Genomic DNA, 24404 nt, shown 5'->3' with positions numbered 1-24404 from the left:
TAACACCTGGTTAGGAGCCCACTCAGATGTCCCTGAGCTGAACCCCGCGCTGCACCTCGGAACAAATGTAATATTATCTTCACAGCAAGTGGTAAAGAAATCAGTGACACCTGTAAAATAAAAATGCCCATTACACCCTTAGCTGACTTCCCTGATGGGCACAGTGTCTGAAATGGGGTCACTTTAGGGGGTTGTATGTTGTCCACAAACATCAGGGGCTTTACAATTGGCCCCACAAGAGAGGACTGCCAAATTAGTGCTCCAAAAGCAAAACAGTGACTCTCCCCATTGGAGCCCGGCCGTGTGCAGTCATTCCTGGCCTCAGGTTTGGGAAAAATTACTGTGTGACCTGTGGCTCCATTTTGACTCTGTGAAATTTAAAAATTGGAGTCAAAAACATTTCACCTCGTACACACAGTGATCCGCTCCGTACACCTCATACACACGCAGCTTCGCTCCGTACACCTCATACACACGCGGCTCCGCTCCGTACACCTCGTACACACGCGGCTCCGCTCCGTACACCTCGTACACACGCTGCTCCGCTCCGTACACCTCGTACACACGCGGCTCCGCTCCGTACACCTCGTACACACGCGGCTCCGCTCCGTACACCTCGTACACACGCGGCTCCGCTCCGTACACCTCGTATACACACGTGGCTCCGCTCCGTACACCTCGTACACACGCTGCTCTGCTCCGTACACCTCGTACACACGTGGCTCCGCTCCGTACACCTCGTACACACGCTGCTCCGCTCCGTACACCTCGTACACACGCGGCTCCGCTCCGTACACCTCGTACACACGCGGCTCCGCTCCGTACACCTCGTACACACGCGGCTCCGCTCTGTACTCCTCGTACACACGCGGCTCCGCTCCGTACACCTCGTACACACGCGGCTCCGCTCTGTACTCCTCGTACACACGCGGCTCCGCTCCGTACACCTCGTACACACGCGGCTCCGCTCCGTACACCTCGTACACACGCGGCTCCGCTCCGTACACCCCGTACACACGCGGCTCCGCTCCGTACACCTCGTACACACGCGGCTCCGCTCCGTACACCCCGTACACACGCGGCTCCGCTCCGTACAACCCGTACACACGCGGCTCCGCTCCGTACACCCCGTACACACGCGGCTCCGCTCCGTACACCCCGTACACACGCGGCTCCGCTCCGTACAACCCGTACACACGCGGCTCCGCTCCGTACACCCCGTACACACGCGGCTCCGCTCCGTACACCCCGTACACACGGCTCCGCTCCGTACACCTCGTACACACGCGGCTCCGCTCCGTACACCTCGTACACACGCGGCTCCGCTCCGTACACCTCGTACACACACGGCTCTGCTACATCCACCCTGTAAACCCCTCCTGACCCCACACAGAAACTTCCCCTCATCCAGCACCATGACAACCAGCACAGCAGAGTCCTGCCCACACTGAGGCCCCTGATCATGTGACCCCTGACTCCTCCCCTCCTGTGACCTCATCACAGGTCCTGTGCACACAGAGCAGCCATATATGTGGAGTGCGGCTCTGCAGGTTAGTGATGGGCAGTCCGGCTCTTCTGGCTCCTTCCCCAGTTGTCTCCCTCCTGTCCCTTCACTATAAAGTCTGGGCCTCATTATACAGCTGTACAGGGGTCTAGTGAAGGCTTTTTAGCCCTTTCCTCAGGCTGTAGCTCCTGGGAACAGTCCCTCACTCCTGTCCCTTCACTATAAAGTCTGGGCCTCATTATACAGCTGTACAGGGGTCTAGTGAAGGCTTTTTAGCCCTTTCCTCAGACTGTAGCTCCTGGGAACAGGCCCTCACTCCTGTCCCTTCACTATAAAGCCTGGGCCTCATTATACAGCTGTACAGGGGTCTAGTGAAGGCTTTTTAGCCCTTTCCTCAGACTGTAGCTCCTGGGCTCAGGCCCTCACTCCAGTCCCTTCACTATAAAGCCTGGGCCTCATTATACAGCTGTACAGGGGTCTAGTGAAGGCTTTTTAGCCCTTTCCTCAGACTGTAGCTCCTGGGCTCAGGCCCTCACTCCTGTCCCTTCACTATAAAGCCTGGCCTCATTATACAGCTGTACAGGGGTCTAGTGAAGGCTTTTTAGCCCTTTCCTCAGGCTGTAGCTCCTGGGAACAGGCCCTCACTCCTGTCCCTTCACTATAAAGCCTGGGCCTCATTATACAGCTGTACAGGGGTCTAGTGAAGGCTTTTTAGCCCTTTCCTCAGGCTGTAGCTCCTGGGAACAGGCCCTCACTCCTGTCCCTTCACTATAAAGCCTGGGCCTCATTATACAGCTGTACAGGGGTCTAGTGAAGGCTTTTTAGCCCTTTCCTCAGTCTGTAGCTCCTGGGAACAGGCCCTCACTCCTGTCCCTTCACTATAAAGCCTGGGCCTCATTATACAGCTGTACAGGGATCTAGTGAAGGCTTTTTAGCCCTTTCCTCAGACTGTAGCTCCTGGGCTCAGGCCCTCACTCCAGTCCCTTCACTATAAAGCCTGGGCCTCATTATACAGCTGTACAGGGGTCTAGTGAAGGCTTTTTAGCCCTTTCCTCAGACTGTAGCTCCTGGGCTCAGGCCCTCACTCCAGTCCCTTCACTATAAAGCCTGGGCCTCATTATACAGCTGTACAGGGGTCTAGTGAAGGCTTTTTAGCCCTTTCCTCAGACTGTAGCTCCTGGGAACAGGCCCTCACTCCAGTCCCTTCACTATAAAGCCTAGGCCTCATTATACAGCTGTACAGGGGACTAGTGAAGGCTTTTTAGCCCTTTCCTCAGACTGTAGCTCCTGGGAACAGGCCCTCACTCCAGTCCCTTCACTATAAAGCCTGGGCCTCATTATACAGCTGTACAGGGGTCTAGTGAAGGCTTTTTAGCCCTTTCCTCAGACTGTAGCTCCTGGGAACAGGCCCTCACTCCTGTCCCTTCACTATAAATCCTGGGCCTCATTATACAGCTGTACAGGGGTCTAGTGAAGGCTTTTTAGCCCTTTCCTCAGACTGTAGCTCCTGGTCACCATGTGATCTCACCATAACCCTAACAAGCTAATTAAGGTGTGAAATCTTGATCAAAATTATCTCAGTACACAAATCTCCAAGGGTGCCCAAAGTTTTGCATCGCCCCTTTTTCCTTTTTGCAATTATGAAATTGTAAAAAAGTCTCTATATATATTTTTTATTATTATTTTTGCCGAAAATACAAAGGCCATGTGTCATCTTAGAGGTTCGGCCTTTTAGAGATCATTTCATCTTCATCTTACTACTGCTCACAATAACGGTCATTTTGACCCGGGGCGCCCACACTTTTACATGCCGCTGTCAATGCTTCATCCCGTTGGTGCTCAATATTTAATAGGGTCTTGCTATTAAAATGAATGAAAAGTTCGGTGAATTCCTTTGAGCTGTTATTACTAGAGATGAGCGAATATCGTCGGAGTTGTTATTGGCTAATATCGCTTACCGAATAGCTGCATCGGGACCCCGGATCCCTGGAGCGCTCCCGATAATCAGCTGCATGTGTCGCTCTCCATGCAGGTGCTGTGACTATCACACAGCGCGACACACGCAGCTGATTATTGGGAGCGCTCCAGCACACTGAGTCCTGCACACACTGAGGCCGCTGATCATGTGACCCCTGACTCCTCCCCTCCTGTGACCTCATCACAGGTCCTGTGCACAGAGCAGTCATATATGAGGCGGACACTCCTGGATCTTCTGCTTTCTGGGCCGGTTCCTCCTGTGAGTCCTATTAACCCTTTCGCTCCCTGTATTCTCCTTTCTGACAGGACAATATCTGAATTCGGATAGTGTGACAGGAATATAAGCAATGTGGAAGGAAAAAATGACAATTGTACTTTTTTCCTCACAAAAATGTGACTTTAGCCCAAAATCGGCAGCGTAACAAATCCTTATTTCCCCACTGTAGTTTGTAGACTCCATATACAGATCCCTTAAGTGCGAAAAGAGCTGAATTCCCCACTTAAGTTATTGCATTTTGGAAATTGCCCCCACTGGGAATTTATCTCCAGGTAAAGGCACAATTGTGTCTCCATGGGGGTTGTGCTCACAGCCCAACATCATGCGGCCTCCAAAGAAATGCCACCCCGCACCATTACTGACCACTGCCAAACCGGTCATGCTGAAGGATGTTGCAGGCAGCAGATCGCTCTCCACGGCGTCTCCAGACTCTGTCACGGCTGTCACATGTGCTCAGTGTGAACCTGCTTCCATCTGTGAAGAGCACAGGGCGCCAGTGGTGAATTTGCCAATCCTGGTGTTCTGTGGCAAATGCCAAGTGTCCTGTACGGTGTTGGGCTGTGAGCACAACCCCATCTGTGGACGTCGGGCCCTCAGACCATCCTCATGGAGTCAGTTTCTAACCATTTATGCAGATACATGAACATTTGTGGCCTGCTGAAGATCATTTTGCATGTCTCTGGCAGTGCTCCTCCTGTTCCTCCTTGCACAAAGGTGGAGGTAGTGGTCCTGCTGGGTTGTTGCCCTCCTACAACCCCCTTCACGTCTCCTGGTGTACTGGCCTGTCGCCTGGTAGCACCTCCAGCCTCTGGACGCTACACTGACAGACACAGCAAACCTTCCCACAGCTCGCATTGATGTGCCATCCTGGATGAGCTGCACTACCTGAGCCACTTGTGTTGGTTGTAGAGTCCGTCTCATGTTACCTCGAGTGTGAAAGCACAACCAACATTCAAAAGTGACCAAAATATCAGCCAGAAAGCATTGGTACTGAGATGTGGTCTGTGGTCCCCACCTGCAGAACCACTCCTTTATTGAGGGTGTCTTGATAATTGCCAATAATTTCCATCTGTTGTCTATTCCATTTGCACAACAGCATGTGAAATTGATTATCAATCAGTGTTGCTTCCTAAGTGGACAGTTTGATTTCACAGAAGTTTGATTTACTTGGAGTTATATTCTGTTGTTCAAGTGTTCCCTTTATTTTTTTGAACAGTGTATATAGATAGAGAGATTTTTTTTCTTTACGTTGGAGGGTCCAATTCCAGCTATTGCTGTGGGACCTGTGATTTCTATCTACTCCACTGTGTACAGGACAATAGAGTATAATAAAGTAGTTATGGACGTGACGTAACTAACATTGTGCAGTGACTCTGCTTTCCATATAGTGATGGATATTTTTTGTTGCTGAAACTGTGATTTTTTTTCACTTTAAACCTTTTTTAAACCCCTCTGATCAGTGCGATCACACAACATACAAGCCTCTGATGGCTCCGGTGATGCCCTGTACTACTGTAGTGCCGTGTATCATCACTGCCTGTCAGTGTAATACTAACGGCCCCATACACATGAGATCAGAGTTGGCTGATCGGTCATTTGGCAGACGGCGATCTCTCCCGACTCCCCCATACACACAAATATTCCACCTTTCCTGTGGTCTGTATGAGAGAGTCGCCTCCTGACTCCTCTAGAGGAGGATTATCTCCTAGGACCCGTTATGAGATGCTCATGAGATTTTGGCATTTTAACAACAATAGTCAATGCCTGCCCAGAAATGCCCCAGAACATGACAGACTATTCAAAATTGGAACCATCATCAAAGACTTGACAGAAAAGTTCTTAACCCCTTTACCCCCAAGGGTGGTTTGCACCTTAATGCCCGGGCCAATTTTTACAATTCTGATCACTGTCCCTTTATGAGGTAATAACTCTGGAGCTCTTCCATGGATCCCGGTGATTCTGACAATGTTTTCTCATGACATATTGTACTTCATGTTTGTGGTAAAATTTCATTCATATATCTTGTTTATTTGTGAAAAAAATGGAAATTTGGCGAAAATTTTGAAAATTTAGCAATTTTCCAACTTTGAATTTTTATGCTCTTAAATCACAGAGATATGGCACACAAAAAACTTAATAACTAACATTTCCCACATGTCTACTTTACATCAGCACAATTTGGGAATCAAAATTTTTTTTAGTTAGAAAGTTATAAGGGTTAAAAGTTGAGCAGCGATTTCTCATTTTTACAACTCCATTTTATTTTTACATACCACATCACATTTGAAGCCACTTTGAGGGGTCTATATGATAGAAAATACCCAAAAGTGACACCATTCTAAAAACTGCACCCCTCAAGGTGCTCAAAACCACACTCAAGAAGTTTATTAACCCTTCAGGTGCTTCACAGGAATTTATTGAATATTTAAAAAAAAATGAACATGTAACTTTTTTTCACAAAAGAATTACTTCAAGTTCAATTTTTTTTATTTTCCCAAGGGTAACAGGAGAAATTGGACTGCAAAAGTTATTGTGCAATTTGTCCTGAGTACGCTGATACCTGATTTGTGGGGGGAACCACTGTTTCGGCGCATGGCACAGCTCAGAAGGGAAGGAGCGCCGTTTGACTTTTTCAATGCAAAATTGGCTGGAATTCAGATCGGACGCCATGTCACGTTTGGAGAGACCCTGATGTGCCAAAACAGTGGAAACCCCCTATTCTAACTCCAACCCTATCCCCAACACACCCCTAGCCCTAACCCTAACCCTAATCTGAGCCCTAACCCTAGCCCTAATTGGAAAATGGAAATATTTTTTTTTTTTTTTTGTTATTTTTCCCTAACTAAGGGGGTGATAACAGGGGGTTTGATTTACTATTTATGGCGGTTTTTATGTTTGGCGGCTGTCACATGATAAAAGACGCTTTTTATTGTAAAAATAGTTTATGCATCATCACATTTTGAGAGTTATAATTTTTCCATATTTTGACCCACTGAGTCATGTGAGGTCTTATGTTTTGCGGGACGAGTTGACGTTTTTATTGGTACCATTTTCGGGCACGTGACATTTTTTGATTGCTTTTTATTCCAATTTTTGGGATGCATAATGAACAAAAACCAGCGTTTCATAAATTTCTTTTAGGGGGTGCGTTTATACCGTTCCGCGTGCGGTAAAATTGATAAAGCGGTTTTATTCTTCGGGTCAGTACGGTTACAGCGATACCTCAATTATTTAGTTTTTTATGTTTTGGCGCTTTTATGCACTAAAAACAATTTTATATAAAATTAAATATTTTTGCATCGCTTTATTCTGCGAGCTATAACTTTTATTTTTCGCTGATGATGCTGTGTGGTGGCTCGTTTTTTGCTGGACAAGATGACGTTTTCAGCGGTACCATGGTTATTTATATCCGTCTTTTTGAGCGCGCGTTATTGCACTTTTTGTTCGGCGGTATGATGATAAAGCATTATTTTTTGCTTCGTTTGTTATTTTTATTTAACAGGTTCAATAAAGGGGTTAATTAGTGGGACAGTTTTATAGGGTGGATCGTTACGGATGCAGCGAAACCAAATATGTGTACTTGCATTTTTCAAAAATTGAATTTATTAGCGAATATATATATATATTTTTAATTTCTTTAGTGATTTTTTTTTTTATACATTTTTTTACAGTTTTTTTTTTTTACATTTTATTACATTGTCCCAAGGGGGACATAACTATCATGTGACAGATCGCTTATCTGTCACATCACAGCTCGCTGTGAGAGATCAGTGATCTGTCACAGGCAGTGCTGCAGGCTTCCTCATGCTGGCGCTTTGCAGGCAGTGAGGAAGCCGCCTCCCTGCAGGCCCCCGAAGGTCCGCGCTGCCATTTTGCATTCGGGGACCTGCAGGGAAGGAGACCTCCGCAGCAGTCCTGCACATCGCTCTGCTGTGGGGGTCTCAGGGAAGCACGGAGGGAGCCTCCTCCTTGACGATGCTTCCCTAAACCCCCGGTACACTGCGATCGTGTTTGATCGCAGTGTGCCAGGAGTTAACGTGTCGGGTGTCAGCTGTGATAATCAGCTGACACCCGCCCGTGATCAGCTGTGTTCCCCCCTTGAGCGCAGCTGATCGCGCTAAACGTACTATTCCGTCCTTGGGACTTAGGTCCCAGGTCACATGGACAGAATAGTACGTCTAATGTAGGAAAGGTGTTAATATCGGCTTTTTCTGGAGTTTTTCCTGTAATATGGGAAAGCCTAAGGCCAGAAATAAACCCCATAAATCACTGTACATGGAGACTTTGGGATCAGATCATTTCTGTCCGTTGTGTTTGTGGAAACAAAAAATGTTTTCTAAAAGCCTCAAACTTCTGTGTGTGACTCAGAGCTGAGATCTAACGTGAGAGAAGATTCCAGTGCGGGAAGACGGGAAACCTTCATATAGACGGCCGGTGGGGATGGAGGCAGTGACCGACTCTGGCCAAATCTGTATCTAGAGCCGCAGTAGAAGATGAAGATGTCGTCCTCATCATGAAGGAGTTATTTCTCATGTCGCGTGTAATGAATATCTCCTGCAGTATTGCTAATGCCGATTCCAGTGTCGGTAATGAGACGAGAATTAGCGTTATGGAAGATGAGTCTATGAGGAACGTGTTCAGCTGCCGACTCCGAGGAGGAAACTGCTTGTTGTCTGTGGCCTAAATATATAGGTTTTATTAGTAGATGTCAGGGAAGAAAACTAAACCCTGTAAGATAATAAATCTCCTCATATGTTTCCCTTATTATCTCCAGTACTTGTATTATTACACAGGATTCTTATGATGTTACATCGGATCATCTTCTTCTCATTCAGGTCTCTACAATATCGGATCCTCTCAGTGAAGATCTTCTACAGAAGAGAATTTTCCTGATTTCCCCATCAAGGATGGATATGGACAGAGACAAGATGGCGGAGAGGATGTTACACCTCACCCTAGAGATCCTCTTCCGTCTCACTGGAGAGGTGAGAGATTCTGATGACGTCACATTACATCATTCTTATCTATGGGAATAACAGATGGACAGAACTGGAGAGGTGAGGACTCTGGGAATGTCTGTAGTGAGATTTATTAATGTGTCACTCCATAACCAGGATTACACAGTGGTGAAGAAGACCTCTAGTGATCGCTGTCAGGACCCTGTGTCTGAGGGATGGGGAAGACCCCTGAGCCCAATCACGGGGCCTCCACCTCACCCCCTGATCCATGAGGACATCAGTGACCAGAAGATCCTAGAACTCATCTACAAGATGATTGAGCTGCTGACTGGAGAGGTGGCACTGCTGGGAATGCTGGGACATTATACAGTAACACTATGAAGGGATCGGGGGATGACGGTATCATTGTATGTGTCAGGTTCCTATAAGGTGTCAGGATGTCGCTGTCTATTTCTCCATGGAGGAGTGGGAGTATTTAGAAGGACACAGAGACCTGTACAAGGACGTCATAATGGAGGTTCCCCAGCCCCTCACATCTCCAGGTAATAGACAGGACTAAATACACACGGCCTATATTTATCTGTATGTAGAGAATGAATTCAGTCCCTGTATGTGTTTCCTCCAGATCTATCCAGTAAGAGGACAACACCAGAGAGATGTCCCCGTCCTCTTCTTCCACAGGACTGTAACCAAGAAGATCCCAGTGTTCCTCAGGATCATCAGGTAGATGGAGAGAAGGTGTCAGGAGATCTCCCCTATGATGTGTAGACGGCTGTGAAGGTCTTGTGCTCAGTCTTGTTTTATCCACCAGTATTATATGTTTTATACTTGTGTAATGAGAACGGTGGAGATGGCAGGATTAGAGCTGATCATAGATGGGACTTCTCCATCTGTCAGTGACTCTTACAATATTTGTTTCAGGGTGAAGATCTGACCCATATTAATACTACAGAGACATATGTGAGAGATGATGAGTGGTGTAAAGAGGAGATTCCCACATATGACTACCCAGGTGAGTAGTAACCACTGAATGCAGAGAAGTCACAGATTCCGCTCAGTCACCGGCTGTGGCTGCTTTATCGGTGGTGTAGTCCGGCCGTATTACCATGATCACCATTTTGCCTCTAGACCACAACATTCTCCTTCACCCAAAACTGTTCAAATGACTTTGGGCATTGAAAGCCCTTTTCTATACAACTTACAACCAATTACATTGTTTGTGATCCTAAGGAATTCAGATTACTGCACAATCTCTCCTGAAATGGGGAGCAATATTATTTTCTCTAATCTTCTGCTCAGGATCGATAGTAGCTCCAATGGTCCACCATAAATGAGGGCAACTCTGGTTTACTGTTGTGTAATCTGTATTTGTAGTTTTCAGTTAATGAGATTCTCATGCTCTGGGGCGGGGCTCTGGGCGGGGCTTTATGTGGTGCTCTGATTACATATTCATCTGTATTGGCTCATGACAGGTCGCTGACCCCTCACTGACCTGCCCCCATTATTACATAATGCATATAATAGCATTGATATTATTGGTGATAATGCCTATAATATTGTAGCTATTGTGAGGCTTATAAAAAAAATTACATCCAGCAAAATGTCACCGGAGATGGCGGCGCCTGCGCAGTAGCATCTATATCAACTATATCAATTTTTTTTGGTTAGGAAGTTATAAGGGTTAAAAGTTTAAACAGCTATTTCTCATTTTTACAACAAAATTTACAAAACCATTTTTTTAGGGACCACTGTTATGATGAGTCACCGAAAGAGGAAAAAAACAAAATACTAGCTAAGTCCAGAAAAAACCAGAGAGGTTGGCAGCTATCGGATTGCAGACCCCTGAACCTATCCACAACAACTATCAGTAGCCTTGGGGGGTTCCTACGGTGCCCTAGACCCCTCGATCACAGCCGGAGAACTACATAGCCTAAAGACAGAAAGGGGAAAAACTAAACTGCCCCAGAGTAGACCCCAAAGCAATAGGCAGCCCCCAACATATAATGACGGTGAAGCAAGATGAAAACACTAACACAGATAGAAAGATAGGTTGAGCAAATGATGGGACCCAAGCTAACTAAATAGGACAGGATAGGAAAGCTGCTGTCTGCCATCCGCAAAAACCCTATCCAAAATGTGCCAACCGACTGATAGGAGAAACAGGCCCTGAAGTCGCTAGGCTTCAAAAGACTATATCAGCACTCAGGTATATTCTGAAGACAGAGCAAAAGATCAACAGATCAGAGACAAAAATGGAATTCAGCTCACCCCCGGCCGGGGATGGCAGAACTCCCAAAAAAACAAGGCAAAACAAAACTGAAGTGTACAAAGCAGAGCAGAAAAACTTAGCTTTGAGACGCAGGAATCAGACTGGTCTCCAAGAATCCAGCAGGATCACCAGCAAGGCAGAAGGGCGTCGGCTGCCTTATATCCAGTCCTCAATTCCAGCCACCCAGTCATCATCTAGCTGCCCAGGTGTTTGGTAATCAGCCTCACTACCTTCCTTCACCAGAGGAGGGAGTTCATCAGACCTCAATGGTGAAGGGAAAAATGAACTCACAACAGTACCTCCCCCTTGAGGAGGGGTCACCGAACCCTCATCCATGCCACCAGGGTGATCTGGGTGAGCCCGATGAAAGGCATGCACCAATCTTTCGGCATGAATATCAAAGGCAGAGACCCAGGAATTATCCTCCTGACCATAACCCTTCCACTTAACCAAATACTGGAGTCTCCGTCTAGCCAGACGGGAATCCAGTATCTTCTCTACCTCATATTCCATGTTACCTTCAACCAATACAGGGTCAGGAGGTGCCACCACTGGAACTACTGGTTCAACAAACCTCTTCAACAAGGACTTATGAAACACATTATGGATTTTAAATGTGACAGGAAGAGCCAACCGAAGAGACCGGATTAATAATCTCCAAAATCTTGTATGGTCCAATAAATCTAGGCTTAAACTTAGGAGAAGCCACCTTCATAGCGATATTTTTTGATGACAACCAAACCATATCACCCACCTTAAACTGGGGTCCAACGGTCCTACGCCGGTTGGAAAACCGCTGGGCCTTTTCCTGGGAGAGAGACAACTTATCCAATACTTGGTCCCAGATCTGGTGCATTCTCTCCACCACAGTGTCAACACCTGGGCAGGCAGAAGGCTCCACCTGCCCTGAAGAAAATCGAGGGTGAAACCCAAAGTTACAAAAAAAAGGTGACATCAAAGTGGCAGAACTAGCTCTATTATTTAAAGCAAATTCGGCCAAGGGCAAAAATGAAACCCAATCATCCTGATCGGCAGAAATAAAACATCTCAAATACGACTCCAAAGTCTGGTTTGTTCTCTCCGTCTGCCCATTGGTCTGAGGGTGAAACGCAGAGGAGAAGGACAACTGAATTCCCAGCTTGGAACAGAAAGTCCTCCAAAATCTAGACACAAACTGAACTCCTCTGTCAGATACAATGTTCTCAGGAATCCCGTGCAAGCGAACCACCTGTTGCAAAAACAAGGGCACCAACTCAGAGGAAGATGGCAACTTAGGGAGTGGTACAAGATGGACCATCTTAGAGAATCTATCACAAATCACCCAAATAACAGTCATTCTCTGAGTGACAGGCATATCAGAGATAAAATCCATTGAAATATGGGTCCATGGCCTCCTGGGCACCGGCAAAGGCATCAACAAGCTACTAGAGTGAGAACAAGGTTTAGACCGGGAGCAAGTCCCACAGGACTGCATAAAATTCCTGACATCATGAGACAAGGCGGGCCACCAAAAAGACTGACTCACCAGATCTCTAGTACCAAAAATACCTGGATGACCAGCCAATGCAGAGCAATGAACTTCACACATCACTCTCTTACTCCACTGGTCAGGAACATACAACTTTCCACTGGGACAACGCTCAGGTTTGTCCTCCTGAAACTCTTCCAGAGCACGTCTCAAATCGGGCGAGATGGCAGAAAGAACTACCCCCTCGCCTAAGATGGTAGCAGGCTTAGTCACAACAGGGGAATCAGCAAGGAAACTCCTAGAGAGGGCATCTGCCTTGACATTCTTTGTGCCCGGAAGAAAAGAGACCACAAAATCAAAACGTGTGAAAAACAAGGCCCACCTAGCCTGTCTAGGATTCAAGCGCTTGGCCGACTTCTGGTAAATCAAATTCTTGTGGTCAGTAAGGACCACGACTTGGTGTTTGGCTCCCTCCAACCAATGTCTCCACTCCTCAAATGCCCATTTCATGGCCAACAGTTCCCAATTCCCCACATCATAGTTACGTTCGGATGGGGAGAACTTTCGGGAAAAGAAAGCACAGGGATTCATTTTAGATGTCACAGGATCTTTTTGGGACAACACCGCTCCTGCACCAATCTCAGAAGCGTCCACCTCCACCTGAAACGGGAGTGAGATATCGGGTTGCCGCAAAACCGGAGCAGAAGTGAATCTTCGCTTCAGCTCCTGAAAGGAAGAAACAGCCTCCGGAGACCAATTCAGCACATCAGCACCCTTCCTAGTCAAATCAGTCAATGGCTTGGCAATACCAGAAAAATTAGCTAGAAATTTCCGATAAAAATTAGCAAAACCCAAAAACTTCTGGAGGGCCTTCAAAGAAGTGGGCTGAACCCAATCATAAATGGCCTGTACCTTGGCCGGGTCCATTTCAATAGTTGACGGAGACAAAATAAATCCCAAAAATGAAATCCTCTGTACCCCAAAAAGGCATTTTGATCCCTTGACATACAGGGAATTCTCCCTCAAAATCCGGAACAGAGTCCGAACATGTTCCACATGAGAGTCCCAATTCTTGGAGAAGATCAAAATATCATCCAGATAGATAATCAAAAATGTATCCACAGTGTCGGAATATATCGTTCATGAAGCACTGGAAGACAGAAGGGGCATTAGTGAGCCCAAAAGGCATCACCAGGTACTCAAAATGTCCCTCCGAGGTATTAAACGCCGTCTTCCATTCATCCCCATGCTTAATGTGAATAAAATTATACGCCCCCTGAGGTCAAACTTGGTAAACCAGCAAGCACCTTTAACTATGGAGAATAGATTAGAAATCAGGGGTAACGGATACTGATATTTAACAGTAATTTTGTTGAGGGCACGATAGTCAATACAAGGCCTTAATGAACCATCCTTTTTAGCCACGAAAAAAAAAAAAACAGCACCTAAGGGTGAAGAGGATGGTCTAATATGACCCTTCTCCAACGACTCCTTAATATAGGATCGCATAGCCTCGTGCTAGGGTACAGATAAATTGAAAAGCTGACCCTTGGGGAATTTACACCCTGGGTTCAGCTCAATTGCACAGTCATAACTCCTATGAGGAGGCAAAGACTCATTCTCACTAAATACATCATAAAAGTCAGCCAAATAGTCAGTAACATCATGCGAATTGGTGGATAAAACAGGAGCATCACTAAGGGCACACCGACAACCCCAACTCACCACAGACAAAGATTTCCAATCCAGAACTGGATTATGGATTTGCAACCAGGGAAACCCCAGAACAATGGTATCATGCAAATTATGCAACACCAAAAATCTGCAATTTTCTTGATGGTCTGGGGCGACCCGCATTACCACCTGGGTCCAAAAATGAGGTTTATTCTTCGCCAAAGGAGTAGCATCAATACCCCTCAAAGGGATAGGCGTCCGCAGAGGTGTCATAGGAAATCCACAACATTTAGCAAAATCCAAGTCCATCAGGTTCAGAGCTGCTCCCGAATCCACAAAAGCCTTGGCGGAAAATGTGGACAGGGAGCAGATCAGAGTAATTGCCAGAAGAAACTTAGGTTGAACACCACCCACAGAAAATGTGTGTGCACAACGTTTCTCTCATTTAGGGCAGACAGAAATAATATGTGAGGCATCTCCACAAAAAAAACACAGCTTATTACGCCTTCTGAACTCCTGACGATGCGCCCTAGGCAAAACTCTATCACATTGCATAGGTTCAGACATTTGTTCAACAGGTGGCAACATCTCGTGTAGTTTTGCGTTCACGTAAACGCCGATCCACCTGAATGGCTAATGACATAGAATCGTCAAGACCAGAGGGAACAGGAAATCCCACCATAGTATCTTTTACAGTTTCCGACAAACCCTTCCGAAAGAGGGCTGCCAAGGCACCATCATTCCAGGTAGTAAGGACCGCCCACTTTCGGAATTTTTGACAGTACAACTCTGCCGAATCCCGACCCTGGCTTAATGCCAACAGGGTCTTTTCAGCATGATCAATAGCATTAGGTTCATCATACAACAACCCCAAGGCTTGAAAAAATGCGTTCACATTATTCAGAATAGGATCATCAGGTTTCAAAGAAAACGCCCAATCCTGGGGATCGCCGCTCAGCAAAGAGATGACAATTTTAACCTGCTGAGCGGAGTTCCCCGACGAGTTAGGCTTCAAGGCAAAAAATAATTTACAATTATTCTTGAAATTCAAGAATTTAGACCATTCCACAAAAAAACATATCAGGAGTAGGAATCTTTGGTTCAGCAGCGTGTGAATGAGCAAGATAGGCGGAAATTCCCCGCAATTCAGCAGCGAGCTGCTCCACACAATCAGACAATTGCTTCATCTCCATTGAGATAAAAATTCCCCCTACGGCCTCAGAGATATAGAGGAAAAAATATGCATAAAAAAAAAAATTCTGACACACTTTTTTTTTTTTTTTACAATTCTCTCCTGCTATTGAGTACCCTAGGATCTGCGGTATGGCTGGTGATTCTGTTATGATGAGTCACTGAAGGAGGAAAAAAACAAGAAATAACCCCTAGAGAAGATGTCGTGTATGTTCCTAGAGAGGAATGAGGCATGATACCCGCTATTATTGCCCACAATGCCCATCACTGCCAGCCTTATGCCTCCATGACGGCTTTACAATCCTCCACACAGAACCACGTTTTTGAACTGTTTTGCCATTCAAGCATTTGGATTATTTAGTGACAGACACATTTGAGTAGAGCTGACTTACCAATTTCCGGGGGTAGGTGGGGGGAGGTCTCCAGAGACACAAGCTGGGGACAATATATTGGGCACTACAATGACATTTTTGCAATTTTTGCTCTAAAACTTCCACTACGAGTTTCTGGAAATCATCCATGTAGTGAAAATGGTCACTATATCCATAGATATAGTGCCCTGAAAACGCATTTATTCAGACTGGCCTACCGCCTCTACACATTAACCTAATCTATCCCTGTGTGGCACAGTCAAAAGTTTTACCATAACCAGGTTCCCCGCATCATGTTCCCACATGCTTTATGCATCCATTAGCCCTCTGTGTCTGTACTGTTACACACTTAACATTATGGCTGGTCCATACAATCAGGGCAACTGTTACCACCCACCTTTCGTGTCTCCCTCTTTCCTCATAGATTGTAAGCTTGCGAGCAGGGCCCTCACTCCTCTTGGTATTTGTTATAATCTATGTGATTATTGTTATGCTGTAATGTCTATTGTCTGTACAAATCCCCTCTGAAATGTAAAGTGCTGCGGAATATGTCGGCGCTATAGAAATAAAATTATTATTATTATTATAGATGAATTCTCAGAGGGTTGTCATTTCCAAAATGGGATCACTTCAGGGGGATTCTGTTGTTCTGGCACTTAGCGGATCTCCAAAGTGCCATAACAGCAGATTCCCCCCTGAAGTGACCCCATTTTGGAAATGACACCCCTCTGGGAATTGGAAATGACTCCCCTCTGTGAATTAATCTATGGGTGTAGTGACCATTTACCTATCTACCTATTTTCCAATGTAAAATCTGGGGTAAAACAACATTTTAGTGGTAAAAATGTACCATAAGACTATAAGACACACTTTTTCCCAAGAAATTTTTTTGGGGAAATGGGGGTGCGTTTTATAGTTGGAATATACTTACAAATGTTGCGGCGGCGCTCTGTGCTGCGTGGAGGGCTCCGCCGGCATTTTGTCAAAGCCCGGAGACCCCCGCAGTGGTCTCCGGAAAAATTACCACTGTGGGAGGCGCATGCTCAGAATCAGATCTCGTCCTGTGATCTCGTTGCCGAGATCTGAATGTGAGCATGCGCCACCTCAGCTGCCATTTTGCCGGAGGCCACCGCATCACAGCAATGGAGCAGCAGGGGCCTCTGGCTTTGACATAATGGCGGCAGAGCCCCTCACGCAGCAAAGAGTGCCACCAACCCAGCACAGAGCGCCACCGCCCCAGCACAAAGCGCTGCCGCCCCAGCCTGGGATGGGATTTTCCAGAGGCCACCACACCAGTCTGGACCATCAAACAACGTCTGTGTCCACTCTTGCACCTGTGCTGATCCCCCGTGGTAAGCTGAATTCAGACTGTTAGATGAACCCTCATTTAGCATATTTTTTCCCCTATTTTCCTTTTGAAAATTTGGGGTGCGTCTTATAGTCCGAAAATACAGTAATTATTTTTTATTCACTGCCAAATGGTATAATTTTCTATGGAACAGCTGTGGGGTCAGTATGCTCACTGCACCACTAGAATTCATTCAGGGAAGTATTTGGTAAAATGCAGTCACTTTTGGGGCTTATGCAGTTCTGGCACCTCAGGGGCTCGGACAATGTGACATGTCACCCACAAACAATTCCAGCAAAATCTGCTCCCTACCAAGCTCTGCCATGCGCCCAAACAGTAGATTTCCCCCACATATGGGGTATCGGCGTTCTCAGGAGAAATTGCACAACAAATTGTATAGTCCATTTTCTCCTGTTACCCTTTTGTGAAAGAAAAGTAAATGCTTATTTTTTTCTTCCACATTCCATTCATTCCTGTGAAGCCCCTGAAGGGTTAATAAACTTCTTGAATGTGGTTTTGAGCACCTGGAGGGGTGCAGTTTTTAGAATGGTGTCACTTTTGGGTATTTTCTCTCATATAGACCCCTCAAAATGACTTCAAAAGTGATGTGGTCCATAAAAATAAAATGGTGTTGTAAAAATGAGAAATCGCTGGTCAACTTTTAACCCTTATAACTTCCTAACAAAAAAAATGTTGGTTCCCAAATTGTGCTGATGTAAAGAAAACATGTTGGAAATGTTACTTATGAGTTTTTTGTGTGCCATATCTCTGCGATTTAAGGGCATAAAAATTCAAAGTTGGAAAATTGTGAAATTTTCAAAATTTTCACCAAATCTTCATTTTTTTTCACGAATAAACGCAAGTTATATGAATGAAATTTTACCACTAGCATGAAGTGCAATATCTCACGAGAAAACAATGTCAGAATCACCAGGATCTATGAAAGCGTTCTAGAGTTATTACCTCATAAAGGGACAGTAGTCAGAATTGTAAAAATTGGCCCGGGCATTAAGGTGCAAACCACCCTTGGGGGTAAAGGGGTTAAGAACTTTTCTGTCAAGTCTTTGATGATGGTTCCAATTTTGAATAGTCTGTCATGTTCTGGGGCATTTCTGGGCAGGCATTGACTATTGTTGTTAAAATGCCAAAATCTCATGAGCATCTCATAACGGGTCCTAGGAAGAACGGCAGAAAACATTGAGGTGGTTTGAACAGGGCGGTTGGACCAATAGGACCGAATGCTCATTTTTTTTAACAAGCCCCATAGCGAATGTAAGTCCTAAAATGTTTTCATTTCTAGACAGGAAAGATATATATCTTTGTACCGTGTTAGCCTGTAGATAGAAAAATATTTAGAATTGAGAGTCCTCAGTGGTTGATACCTTTTAAATTCTAACTGTTAGCCATTAAAAGGTATCAACCACTGAGGACTCTCAATTCTAAATATTCTTCTTTTATGTCTAGACATTTGTTGGTGTCCATAAATTCGACCTAACATAACAGGATTGTGGATTCTTGGCTGATGAATTGGGACGCATATAAATTTGTAGGACAATATGCTCTAGCAAGCTATCTGTCAAAAACAAATTTTTAAAAAAATTGGTCCGAAATTTTCCACCTCCACATTTATACCAAGAATGGCATTAAAATTAGGGATGAATGGAGTAGCCGACTCCTCCCATCTGGGAAATGCTACATCAAGAGGCAAAGCCCCTTGGACATTGGTGTGCGCCAATTCACGAGCACTAGGGACAGCGCTAGTACTGGGCATTGTTCCCTGAGTTGGAGACATTTCTCCAGAAGCGCTATTTGTCCTTCTTGTTGTCCTGGTCCTTGTGTGTGAGGATGGACCAGAATCACTGCTCATTTCTGAGCTATCACTGTCGCTGCTACTAAAGCCCTCGAAATCCACATCACCATCTGACACTGCACTTTCTTCACTGTCAGAACATAAAAGTGTATAAGCCTCCTCTGCACTATAATACTGATGGGCCATTTTATTTATTTTTTTTTTTTCTGGAAATAGAAAACACTGACGTGACCAAATTATTGGGGAGGCAATTGAGAAATGCCTAATTCTTTAGCCTACCCCTAACTTTAGAATAAACCTTAACTTTAGCCTAGCAGTAGCCCTAACACTAACCCTAACCATAGCACTAACCCTAACCTGCCTTATCTGTTTTTGTACTTTATAGCACAATCGCTGACACAGCTGTTGCCAGCAGCACTTGTAACACTGTTTCTCCTCTAATCTCTCGCTGCTACCACAAACTTTCCTAGTGATTTGTATCATTGGCTGGTGTGATGCTGATGTCATCAGGACCTGAACCAATCAGGTATAGATGAGGTCACAGGAAGCTTTGTGCGCCAGAATCCCCTCGTTATAAGGTATGTGGAGGTCCCGATGAGCACAAAACCGCCGACCGTAGACAAATTTCGGTACTGCACAAAGCCCTGCTAGCGCCGACGTTTATCTACTGTTGGCGGTTACGAAGTGGTTACGTTAAGGGTACCAAAATTTCTGTCCAGGCCTATTTCATGAGTTTTATTTTTTTAAAATTCTGTGGAAGCATGGTTGAAAAGCAATGTCTGACTTTCATTTGTTCATTTTCATAGATTTTTGATATATTATTACTTTTGTCAGATTCAAGTTATTTCTGTGACCATTGTGGGTTTTTCTGTCATTAAACGAGGGGTAGCAACAACATTGACCACGTGTGTAGGAGGAGTGAATATTTTGACTCCACGGCCACTTCCCGGAAATTAACACGCAGTGGATGTTGGAGAGTGAAAATTACACATTTGCCATTTTCTTACCCAGCACATAGTGCCCAGATTGTGCTCCAGGAGACACACACCAAAAATTAAGTGGATTCTTCTCACTATAATATTGCTAAATACAGGGATCCTAAATGTTGTTTGCGCACACTGCAAGACTCCGAAGTGAGAGCGGATTTTGCTGGATTGGTTTATGGAAACCTTGTTTGTTTTCAGCAGCCTTTGAGCCACTAATAGTGTGGGAACCTCTGTTTTTCCATTGGCAGATGATGGACCTGAGTGGGGACTTGTTTTTTGTGAGATGAGAATTGGTATTATTTTCGCCTACATAACATTGATTGGTTTCTCTTTATTCGATATTTGGGAGGCAGAATGAACAAACAGTTGAACACCACACACTACTGGTTCATCCAACAAGGTTTTCTATTAGACGGTGAACTGTCATTGTCTTGGTAAATAATTAAAGTTTTTTTACATAAACTCTCCATAAAAATGGCAAGCTAAGTAGAAACATTCAAAAATATAAATATAAAACTCAAGGATATTTTTTTTTTAAATTTGTCTTGATCTTAGCAGATGACTGTAGCAGCAGATCAGAGGGACAGCTGACATCTTCAATTTTTAAATCTGATGATCTTGAGATCCTACAAGATACAACTGAAGTGAATGCCATTACTCCAGATATACCATCATCCATTCACAGCAAAGATCTGTCATCTGATCCTTTGAAACAGGTCCCATCTTCTGATTCATTACTGACTACTAAAGGAAATCAAAGTCACAAAGAAGGCATTAAAAAACAAAGTGCTCCTAAAGCAAAGAAGTCATTTTCATGTTCAGAATGTGGGAAATGTTTTACGTTGAAATCACGTCTTGTTAGACACCAAAGAACTCATGCAGGAGAGAAGCCTTTTTCATGTTCAGAATGTGGGAAATATTTTGCACATAAAACACATTTTGTTACACATCAGAGAACTCACACAGGGGAGAAGCCTTTTTCATGTTCAGAATGTGGGAAATGTTTTACGTTGAAATCATGTCTTGTTAGACACCAAAGAACTCACACAGGAGAGAAACCTTTTTCATGTTCAGAATGTGGGAAATGTTTTGCACATAAATCACATTTTGTTATACATCAGAGAACTCACACAGGGGAGAAGCCTTTTTCATGTTCAGAATGTGGGAAATGTTTTGCACATAAATCACATTTTGTTATACATCAGAGAACTCACACAGGGGAGAAGCCTTTTTCATGCTCAGAATGTGGGAAATGTTTTACGTTTAAATCACGTCTTGTTAGACACCAAATAACTCACACTGGAGAGAAGCCTTTTTCATGTTCAGAATGTGGGAAATGTTTTGCACATAAATCACATTTTGTTACACATCAGAGAACTCACACAGGGGAGAAGCCTTTTTCATGCTCAGAATGTGGGAAATGTTTTTACCAGAAATCAGATTTGGTTACGCACCATAGAACTCACACAGGGGAGAAGCCTTTTTCATGCTCAGAATGTGGGAAATGTTTTAACCAGAAATCACATTTTGTTACTCACTATAGAACTCACACAGGAGAGAAGCCTTTTTCATGCTCCAAATGTGGGAAATGTTTTTACCAGAAATCAGATTTGGTTAAGCACCAGAGAACTCACACAGGGGAGAAGCCTTTTTCCTGTTCAGATTGTGGGAAATGTTTTAACCAGAAATCACATTTTGTTACACACCAGAGAACTCACACAGGAGAGAAGCCTTTTTCCTGTTCTGAATGTGGGAAATGTTTTAACCAGAAAAGGAATCTTGATGAACACCAAAGAACCCACACAGGAGAGAAGCCTTTTTCATGTTCAGAATGTGGGAAATGTTTTACTGAGAATTCAAGTCTTGTTACACATGAGAGAATTCACACAGCAGATAAGCCCTATTCATATTCGGAATGTGGGAAATATTTTAAATGTTAAATAAATCTTGATAGCCATCAAAGAACTCCCACAGGGAAGAAGCTTTTTTCCTGTTCAGAATGTGGGAAATGTTTTGCAGATAAATCACATTTTGTTACTCACCATAGAACTCACACAGGGGAGAATCCTTTTTCCTGTTCAGAATGTGGGAAATATTTTAACCGGAAAGCGAATCTTGTTAGACATCAGAGCAGTCACACAGAGGAGAAGCCATTTTCATTTTCTTAATGTGGGAAATGTTTTACTTGGAAATCAACTGTTAATAAACATCAGAGATGTCACATAGGGGAGAAGACTTTTTTATGTTCATAATGTTGGAATAGTTTTAACCAAAACTGAATCTTATTAAATGGGTTGTCTCTTGTCATTCCTCATGTTTGCTGAAAAAGAATAAAACTAAACTTTATTAATTCCAAATGTAAAACTATACCTATAATTCACCCCCTGAAGGTTAGTCAGAAGGTGACTAATAGAAAAAACATGTACCACACAGTTCAGTATATAGGGTGAGGTGATGTATACACACTCACTCTCCAAGCCTCTCATTTCTATGGGTTTCATCGTCCTCACCAAAGACGACTCTTTAATATTGACTTATATTGAAGTGAGACTAGGCAAAAAAAACTAAAATCATGTTATCCAAAACAGTCAGAAAACTAGCCCCATATTGGCCGACCCCAGACCTCAAACTATTTGCATCGTAAGTTTATAAGCCCCTCCAGTGTCAGGAATAGATAGTATGTAAAAATACAGTATAATTCTTGTGTTTTTCTCCTATAAGGACTGCCCTAGTTTGGTAATGTAACTGCTGATAATTAGTAGTGCAGGCAAATTGTCCTAGACTAAACTCAGTCTTCAGACGGCCCAATATGTACCACGCAGGGAAAACTTACCTGCTCCAAAGATCATTAGCAGCTTCTAACTAATGGCCATGCTGCGGTCTGTCAAAGAATGAGTGCAATCTACATATATAATCACCAGTTGGGACATCCGGACGCTGTCCCTAAATCCCATAAGGCACCGTGCTTGTGCAGGTGACATTTATGTCACCGCTATTCCCGCGCATGCGCAGTAACAGCCACAACTGCACGCTCTACCCGTGCATGAGCGGTAGCGACGCGGCTGTTACTGTGCCTGCGTGGGGAATAGCGGTGATGTCTATGCTTTACTTGTGCAGCCGCAGTAATAGCCTTACGGCCATGAACTGCGCCTGTGCAAGTTACAGATATGTCATCACTATTCCCAGTAACAGCCATAACTGCGCAGTGTACCCGCGCATGCATACTTACGATTTTTGATTACCTCACGCAGCACAAAATTCTCCACAGTCCCATACTGTGTATCAATTTTGTCTACTATCTGAGGCACAAAAATACTGTCTACTACTGGTATGTACATAGTTCATATCACTGAGGCACTGCTTCTGGATTTTAACTGTACTGAACAAAAAAGTAGCTAAAAATATTTGGACTCATCACCATTATGGCACAAAGAAAGCCAGTACCACGCCAATATGTACGTTCTTTTTATGACCTCTGCCAGCAGCAAATTCAACACAGTCCCATACTGTATAACAATTGTGTCTACTATCTGAGACACACAAGTACTCTCTACTTCTGGTAGGTACATACATCATACCACTGAGACACTGCTTATGGATTTGTCATTTTAACTGTCCTAAAAAAAAACATTTTGGCCTAGTCACCATTACAAGTCAATACACAGATACTTATAAGGCCTCAAAACAAAAAATCATAAATCCCTATCAAAAATACTTTATTGGTTAAAATAACCAGAAAACTGGTTGACACCAAAATAGTGACTAACAACAAACGAAAAAATGTGCTAAAAAAACATAAAATGTTTGATGATATACTGAAGTCCCTGGTATGCAACCTAAGCTCACACCTCCCTGAATGCGGAGGTTGGCACCCTAGGGGGGGAACGTTGTGGTGCCCCCGCTCCACGATGGCTGTCCCTAGGGACCCTGCAGCCACTAGGGAGACCGTTTACCCAATCTCTAGAGACACCGCTATCAATAAACAAAGACCAGTCCTATGTCTAAGGAGACCCTAGATCCCCAAAACAATGTAAAAACAAAGACCACATTAGGAAAACGGTAGCAAATATGATGCAGGATTATAAGAGACTTTCCACAATCAATAGTTCATGATGTCGGTGGAGCATGATTAAACCCACACAGATAAATCATTTAGTGGAGAAATGTGCAAAATAGCAACATTCACAAACAATAGACAAATGAAACAACAACAAATGATATCTCTTATAGCATATCAAAAACAATCTTGTAGATAGTGTTTATATTCCCGATGAGAGATAATATGCCACATAGTCTCAATACCTATACAGCCGGGAAATACAAAAGATCAAATAGGCGCATAAAACAGACAATGTTGTGATGGCACATTAAAGATTGATACTCATCTTATTAACCGCCACCTGCCATATGGAAATTAGTTTGCCTCTTTTGGCTCATCAGGAGGCTTGATGTAAAGATACCATGTGTCCCAATATGGTTTGAGTATGTGCTACTTACAAGCATAAGGCAGTTAGCATCGGAGCAGGACACCGTGAGGGAGCGCCGGGTAGGTAAGTGTAATGTGTTTTTTA

General features: G+C 44.2%; 2 protein-coding genes across 2 annotated transcripts; both read left to right on the top strand.

Moving 5' to 3' along the window:
* Nucleotides 1-9128, top strand: LOC141063250 (oocyte zinc finger protein XlCOF29-like). Its single transcript, XM_073557320.1, has 3 exons — nucleotides 1-67; nucleotides 8594-8743; nucleotides 8873-9128. The coding sequence occupies exons 2-3, from the start codon at nucleotides 8666-8668 to the stop codon at nucleotides 9095-9097; spliced, it is 303 nt and encodes a 100-aa protein (XP_073413421.1). The 5' UTR covers nucleotides 1-67; nucleotides 8594-8665; the 3' UTR covers nucleotides 9098-9128.
* Nucleotides 9069-22140, top strand: LOC141063249 (uncharacterized). The gene is made up of 4 exons (XM_073557319.1): nucleotides 9069-9258; nucleotides 9342-9439; nucleotides 9638-9728; nucleotides 20389-22140. The coding sequence occupies exons 1-4, from the start codon at nucleotides 9126-9128 to the stop codon at nucleotides 21771-21773; spliced, it is 1707 nt and encodes a 568-aa protein (XP_073413420.1). The 5' UTR covers nucleotides 9069-9125; the 3' UTR covers nucleotides 21774-22140.
* The last annotated feature ends 2264 nt before the right edge of the window (nucleotides 22141-24404 follow it).

This window comes from Dendrobates tinctorius, unplaced genomic scaffold, assembly GCF_039654945.1.
Source record: "Dendrobates tinctorius isolate UK_male_01 unplaced genomic scaffold, ASM3965494v1 ptg000249l, whole genome shotgun sequence".
In the NCBI taxonomy this organism is placed as follows: Eukaryota; Metazoa; Chordata; class Amphibia; order Anura; family Dendrobatidae; genus Dendrobates; species Dendrobates tinctorius.
Note: the sequence above shows the minus strand (reverse complement) of the source record. Positions and strands in the feature narration are given on the sequence as shown.

What these genes read in the sequence shown, in the direction of transcription:
- LOC141063250 (XM_073557320.1), top strand. Translation starts at nt 8,666, where the DNA reads ATGGATATGGACAGAGACAAGATGGCGGAGAGGATGTTACACCTCACC. An exon ending in TCTTCCGTCTCACTGGAGAG is followed by an intron (nt 8,744 to 8,872) that starts GTGAGAGATTCT and finishes CTCCATAACCAG; the next exon opens with GATTACACAGTGGTGAAGAA.
- LOC141063249 (XM_073557319.1), top strand. Translation starts at nt 9,126, where the DNA reads ATGTGTCAGGTTCCTATAAGGTGTCAGGATGTCGCTGTCTATTTCTCC. An exon ending in GTGTTCCTCAGGATCATCAG is followed by an intron (nt 9,440 to 9,637) that starts GTAGATGGAGAG and finishes TATTTGTTTCAG; the next exon opens with GGTGAAGATCTGACCCATAT. An exon ending in TCCCACATATGACTACCCAG is followed by an intron (nt 9,729 to 20,388) that starts GTGAGTAGTAAC and finishes TCTTGATCTTAG; the next exon opens with CAGATGACTGTAGCAGCAGA.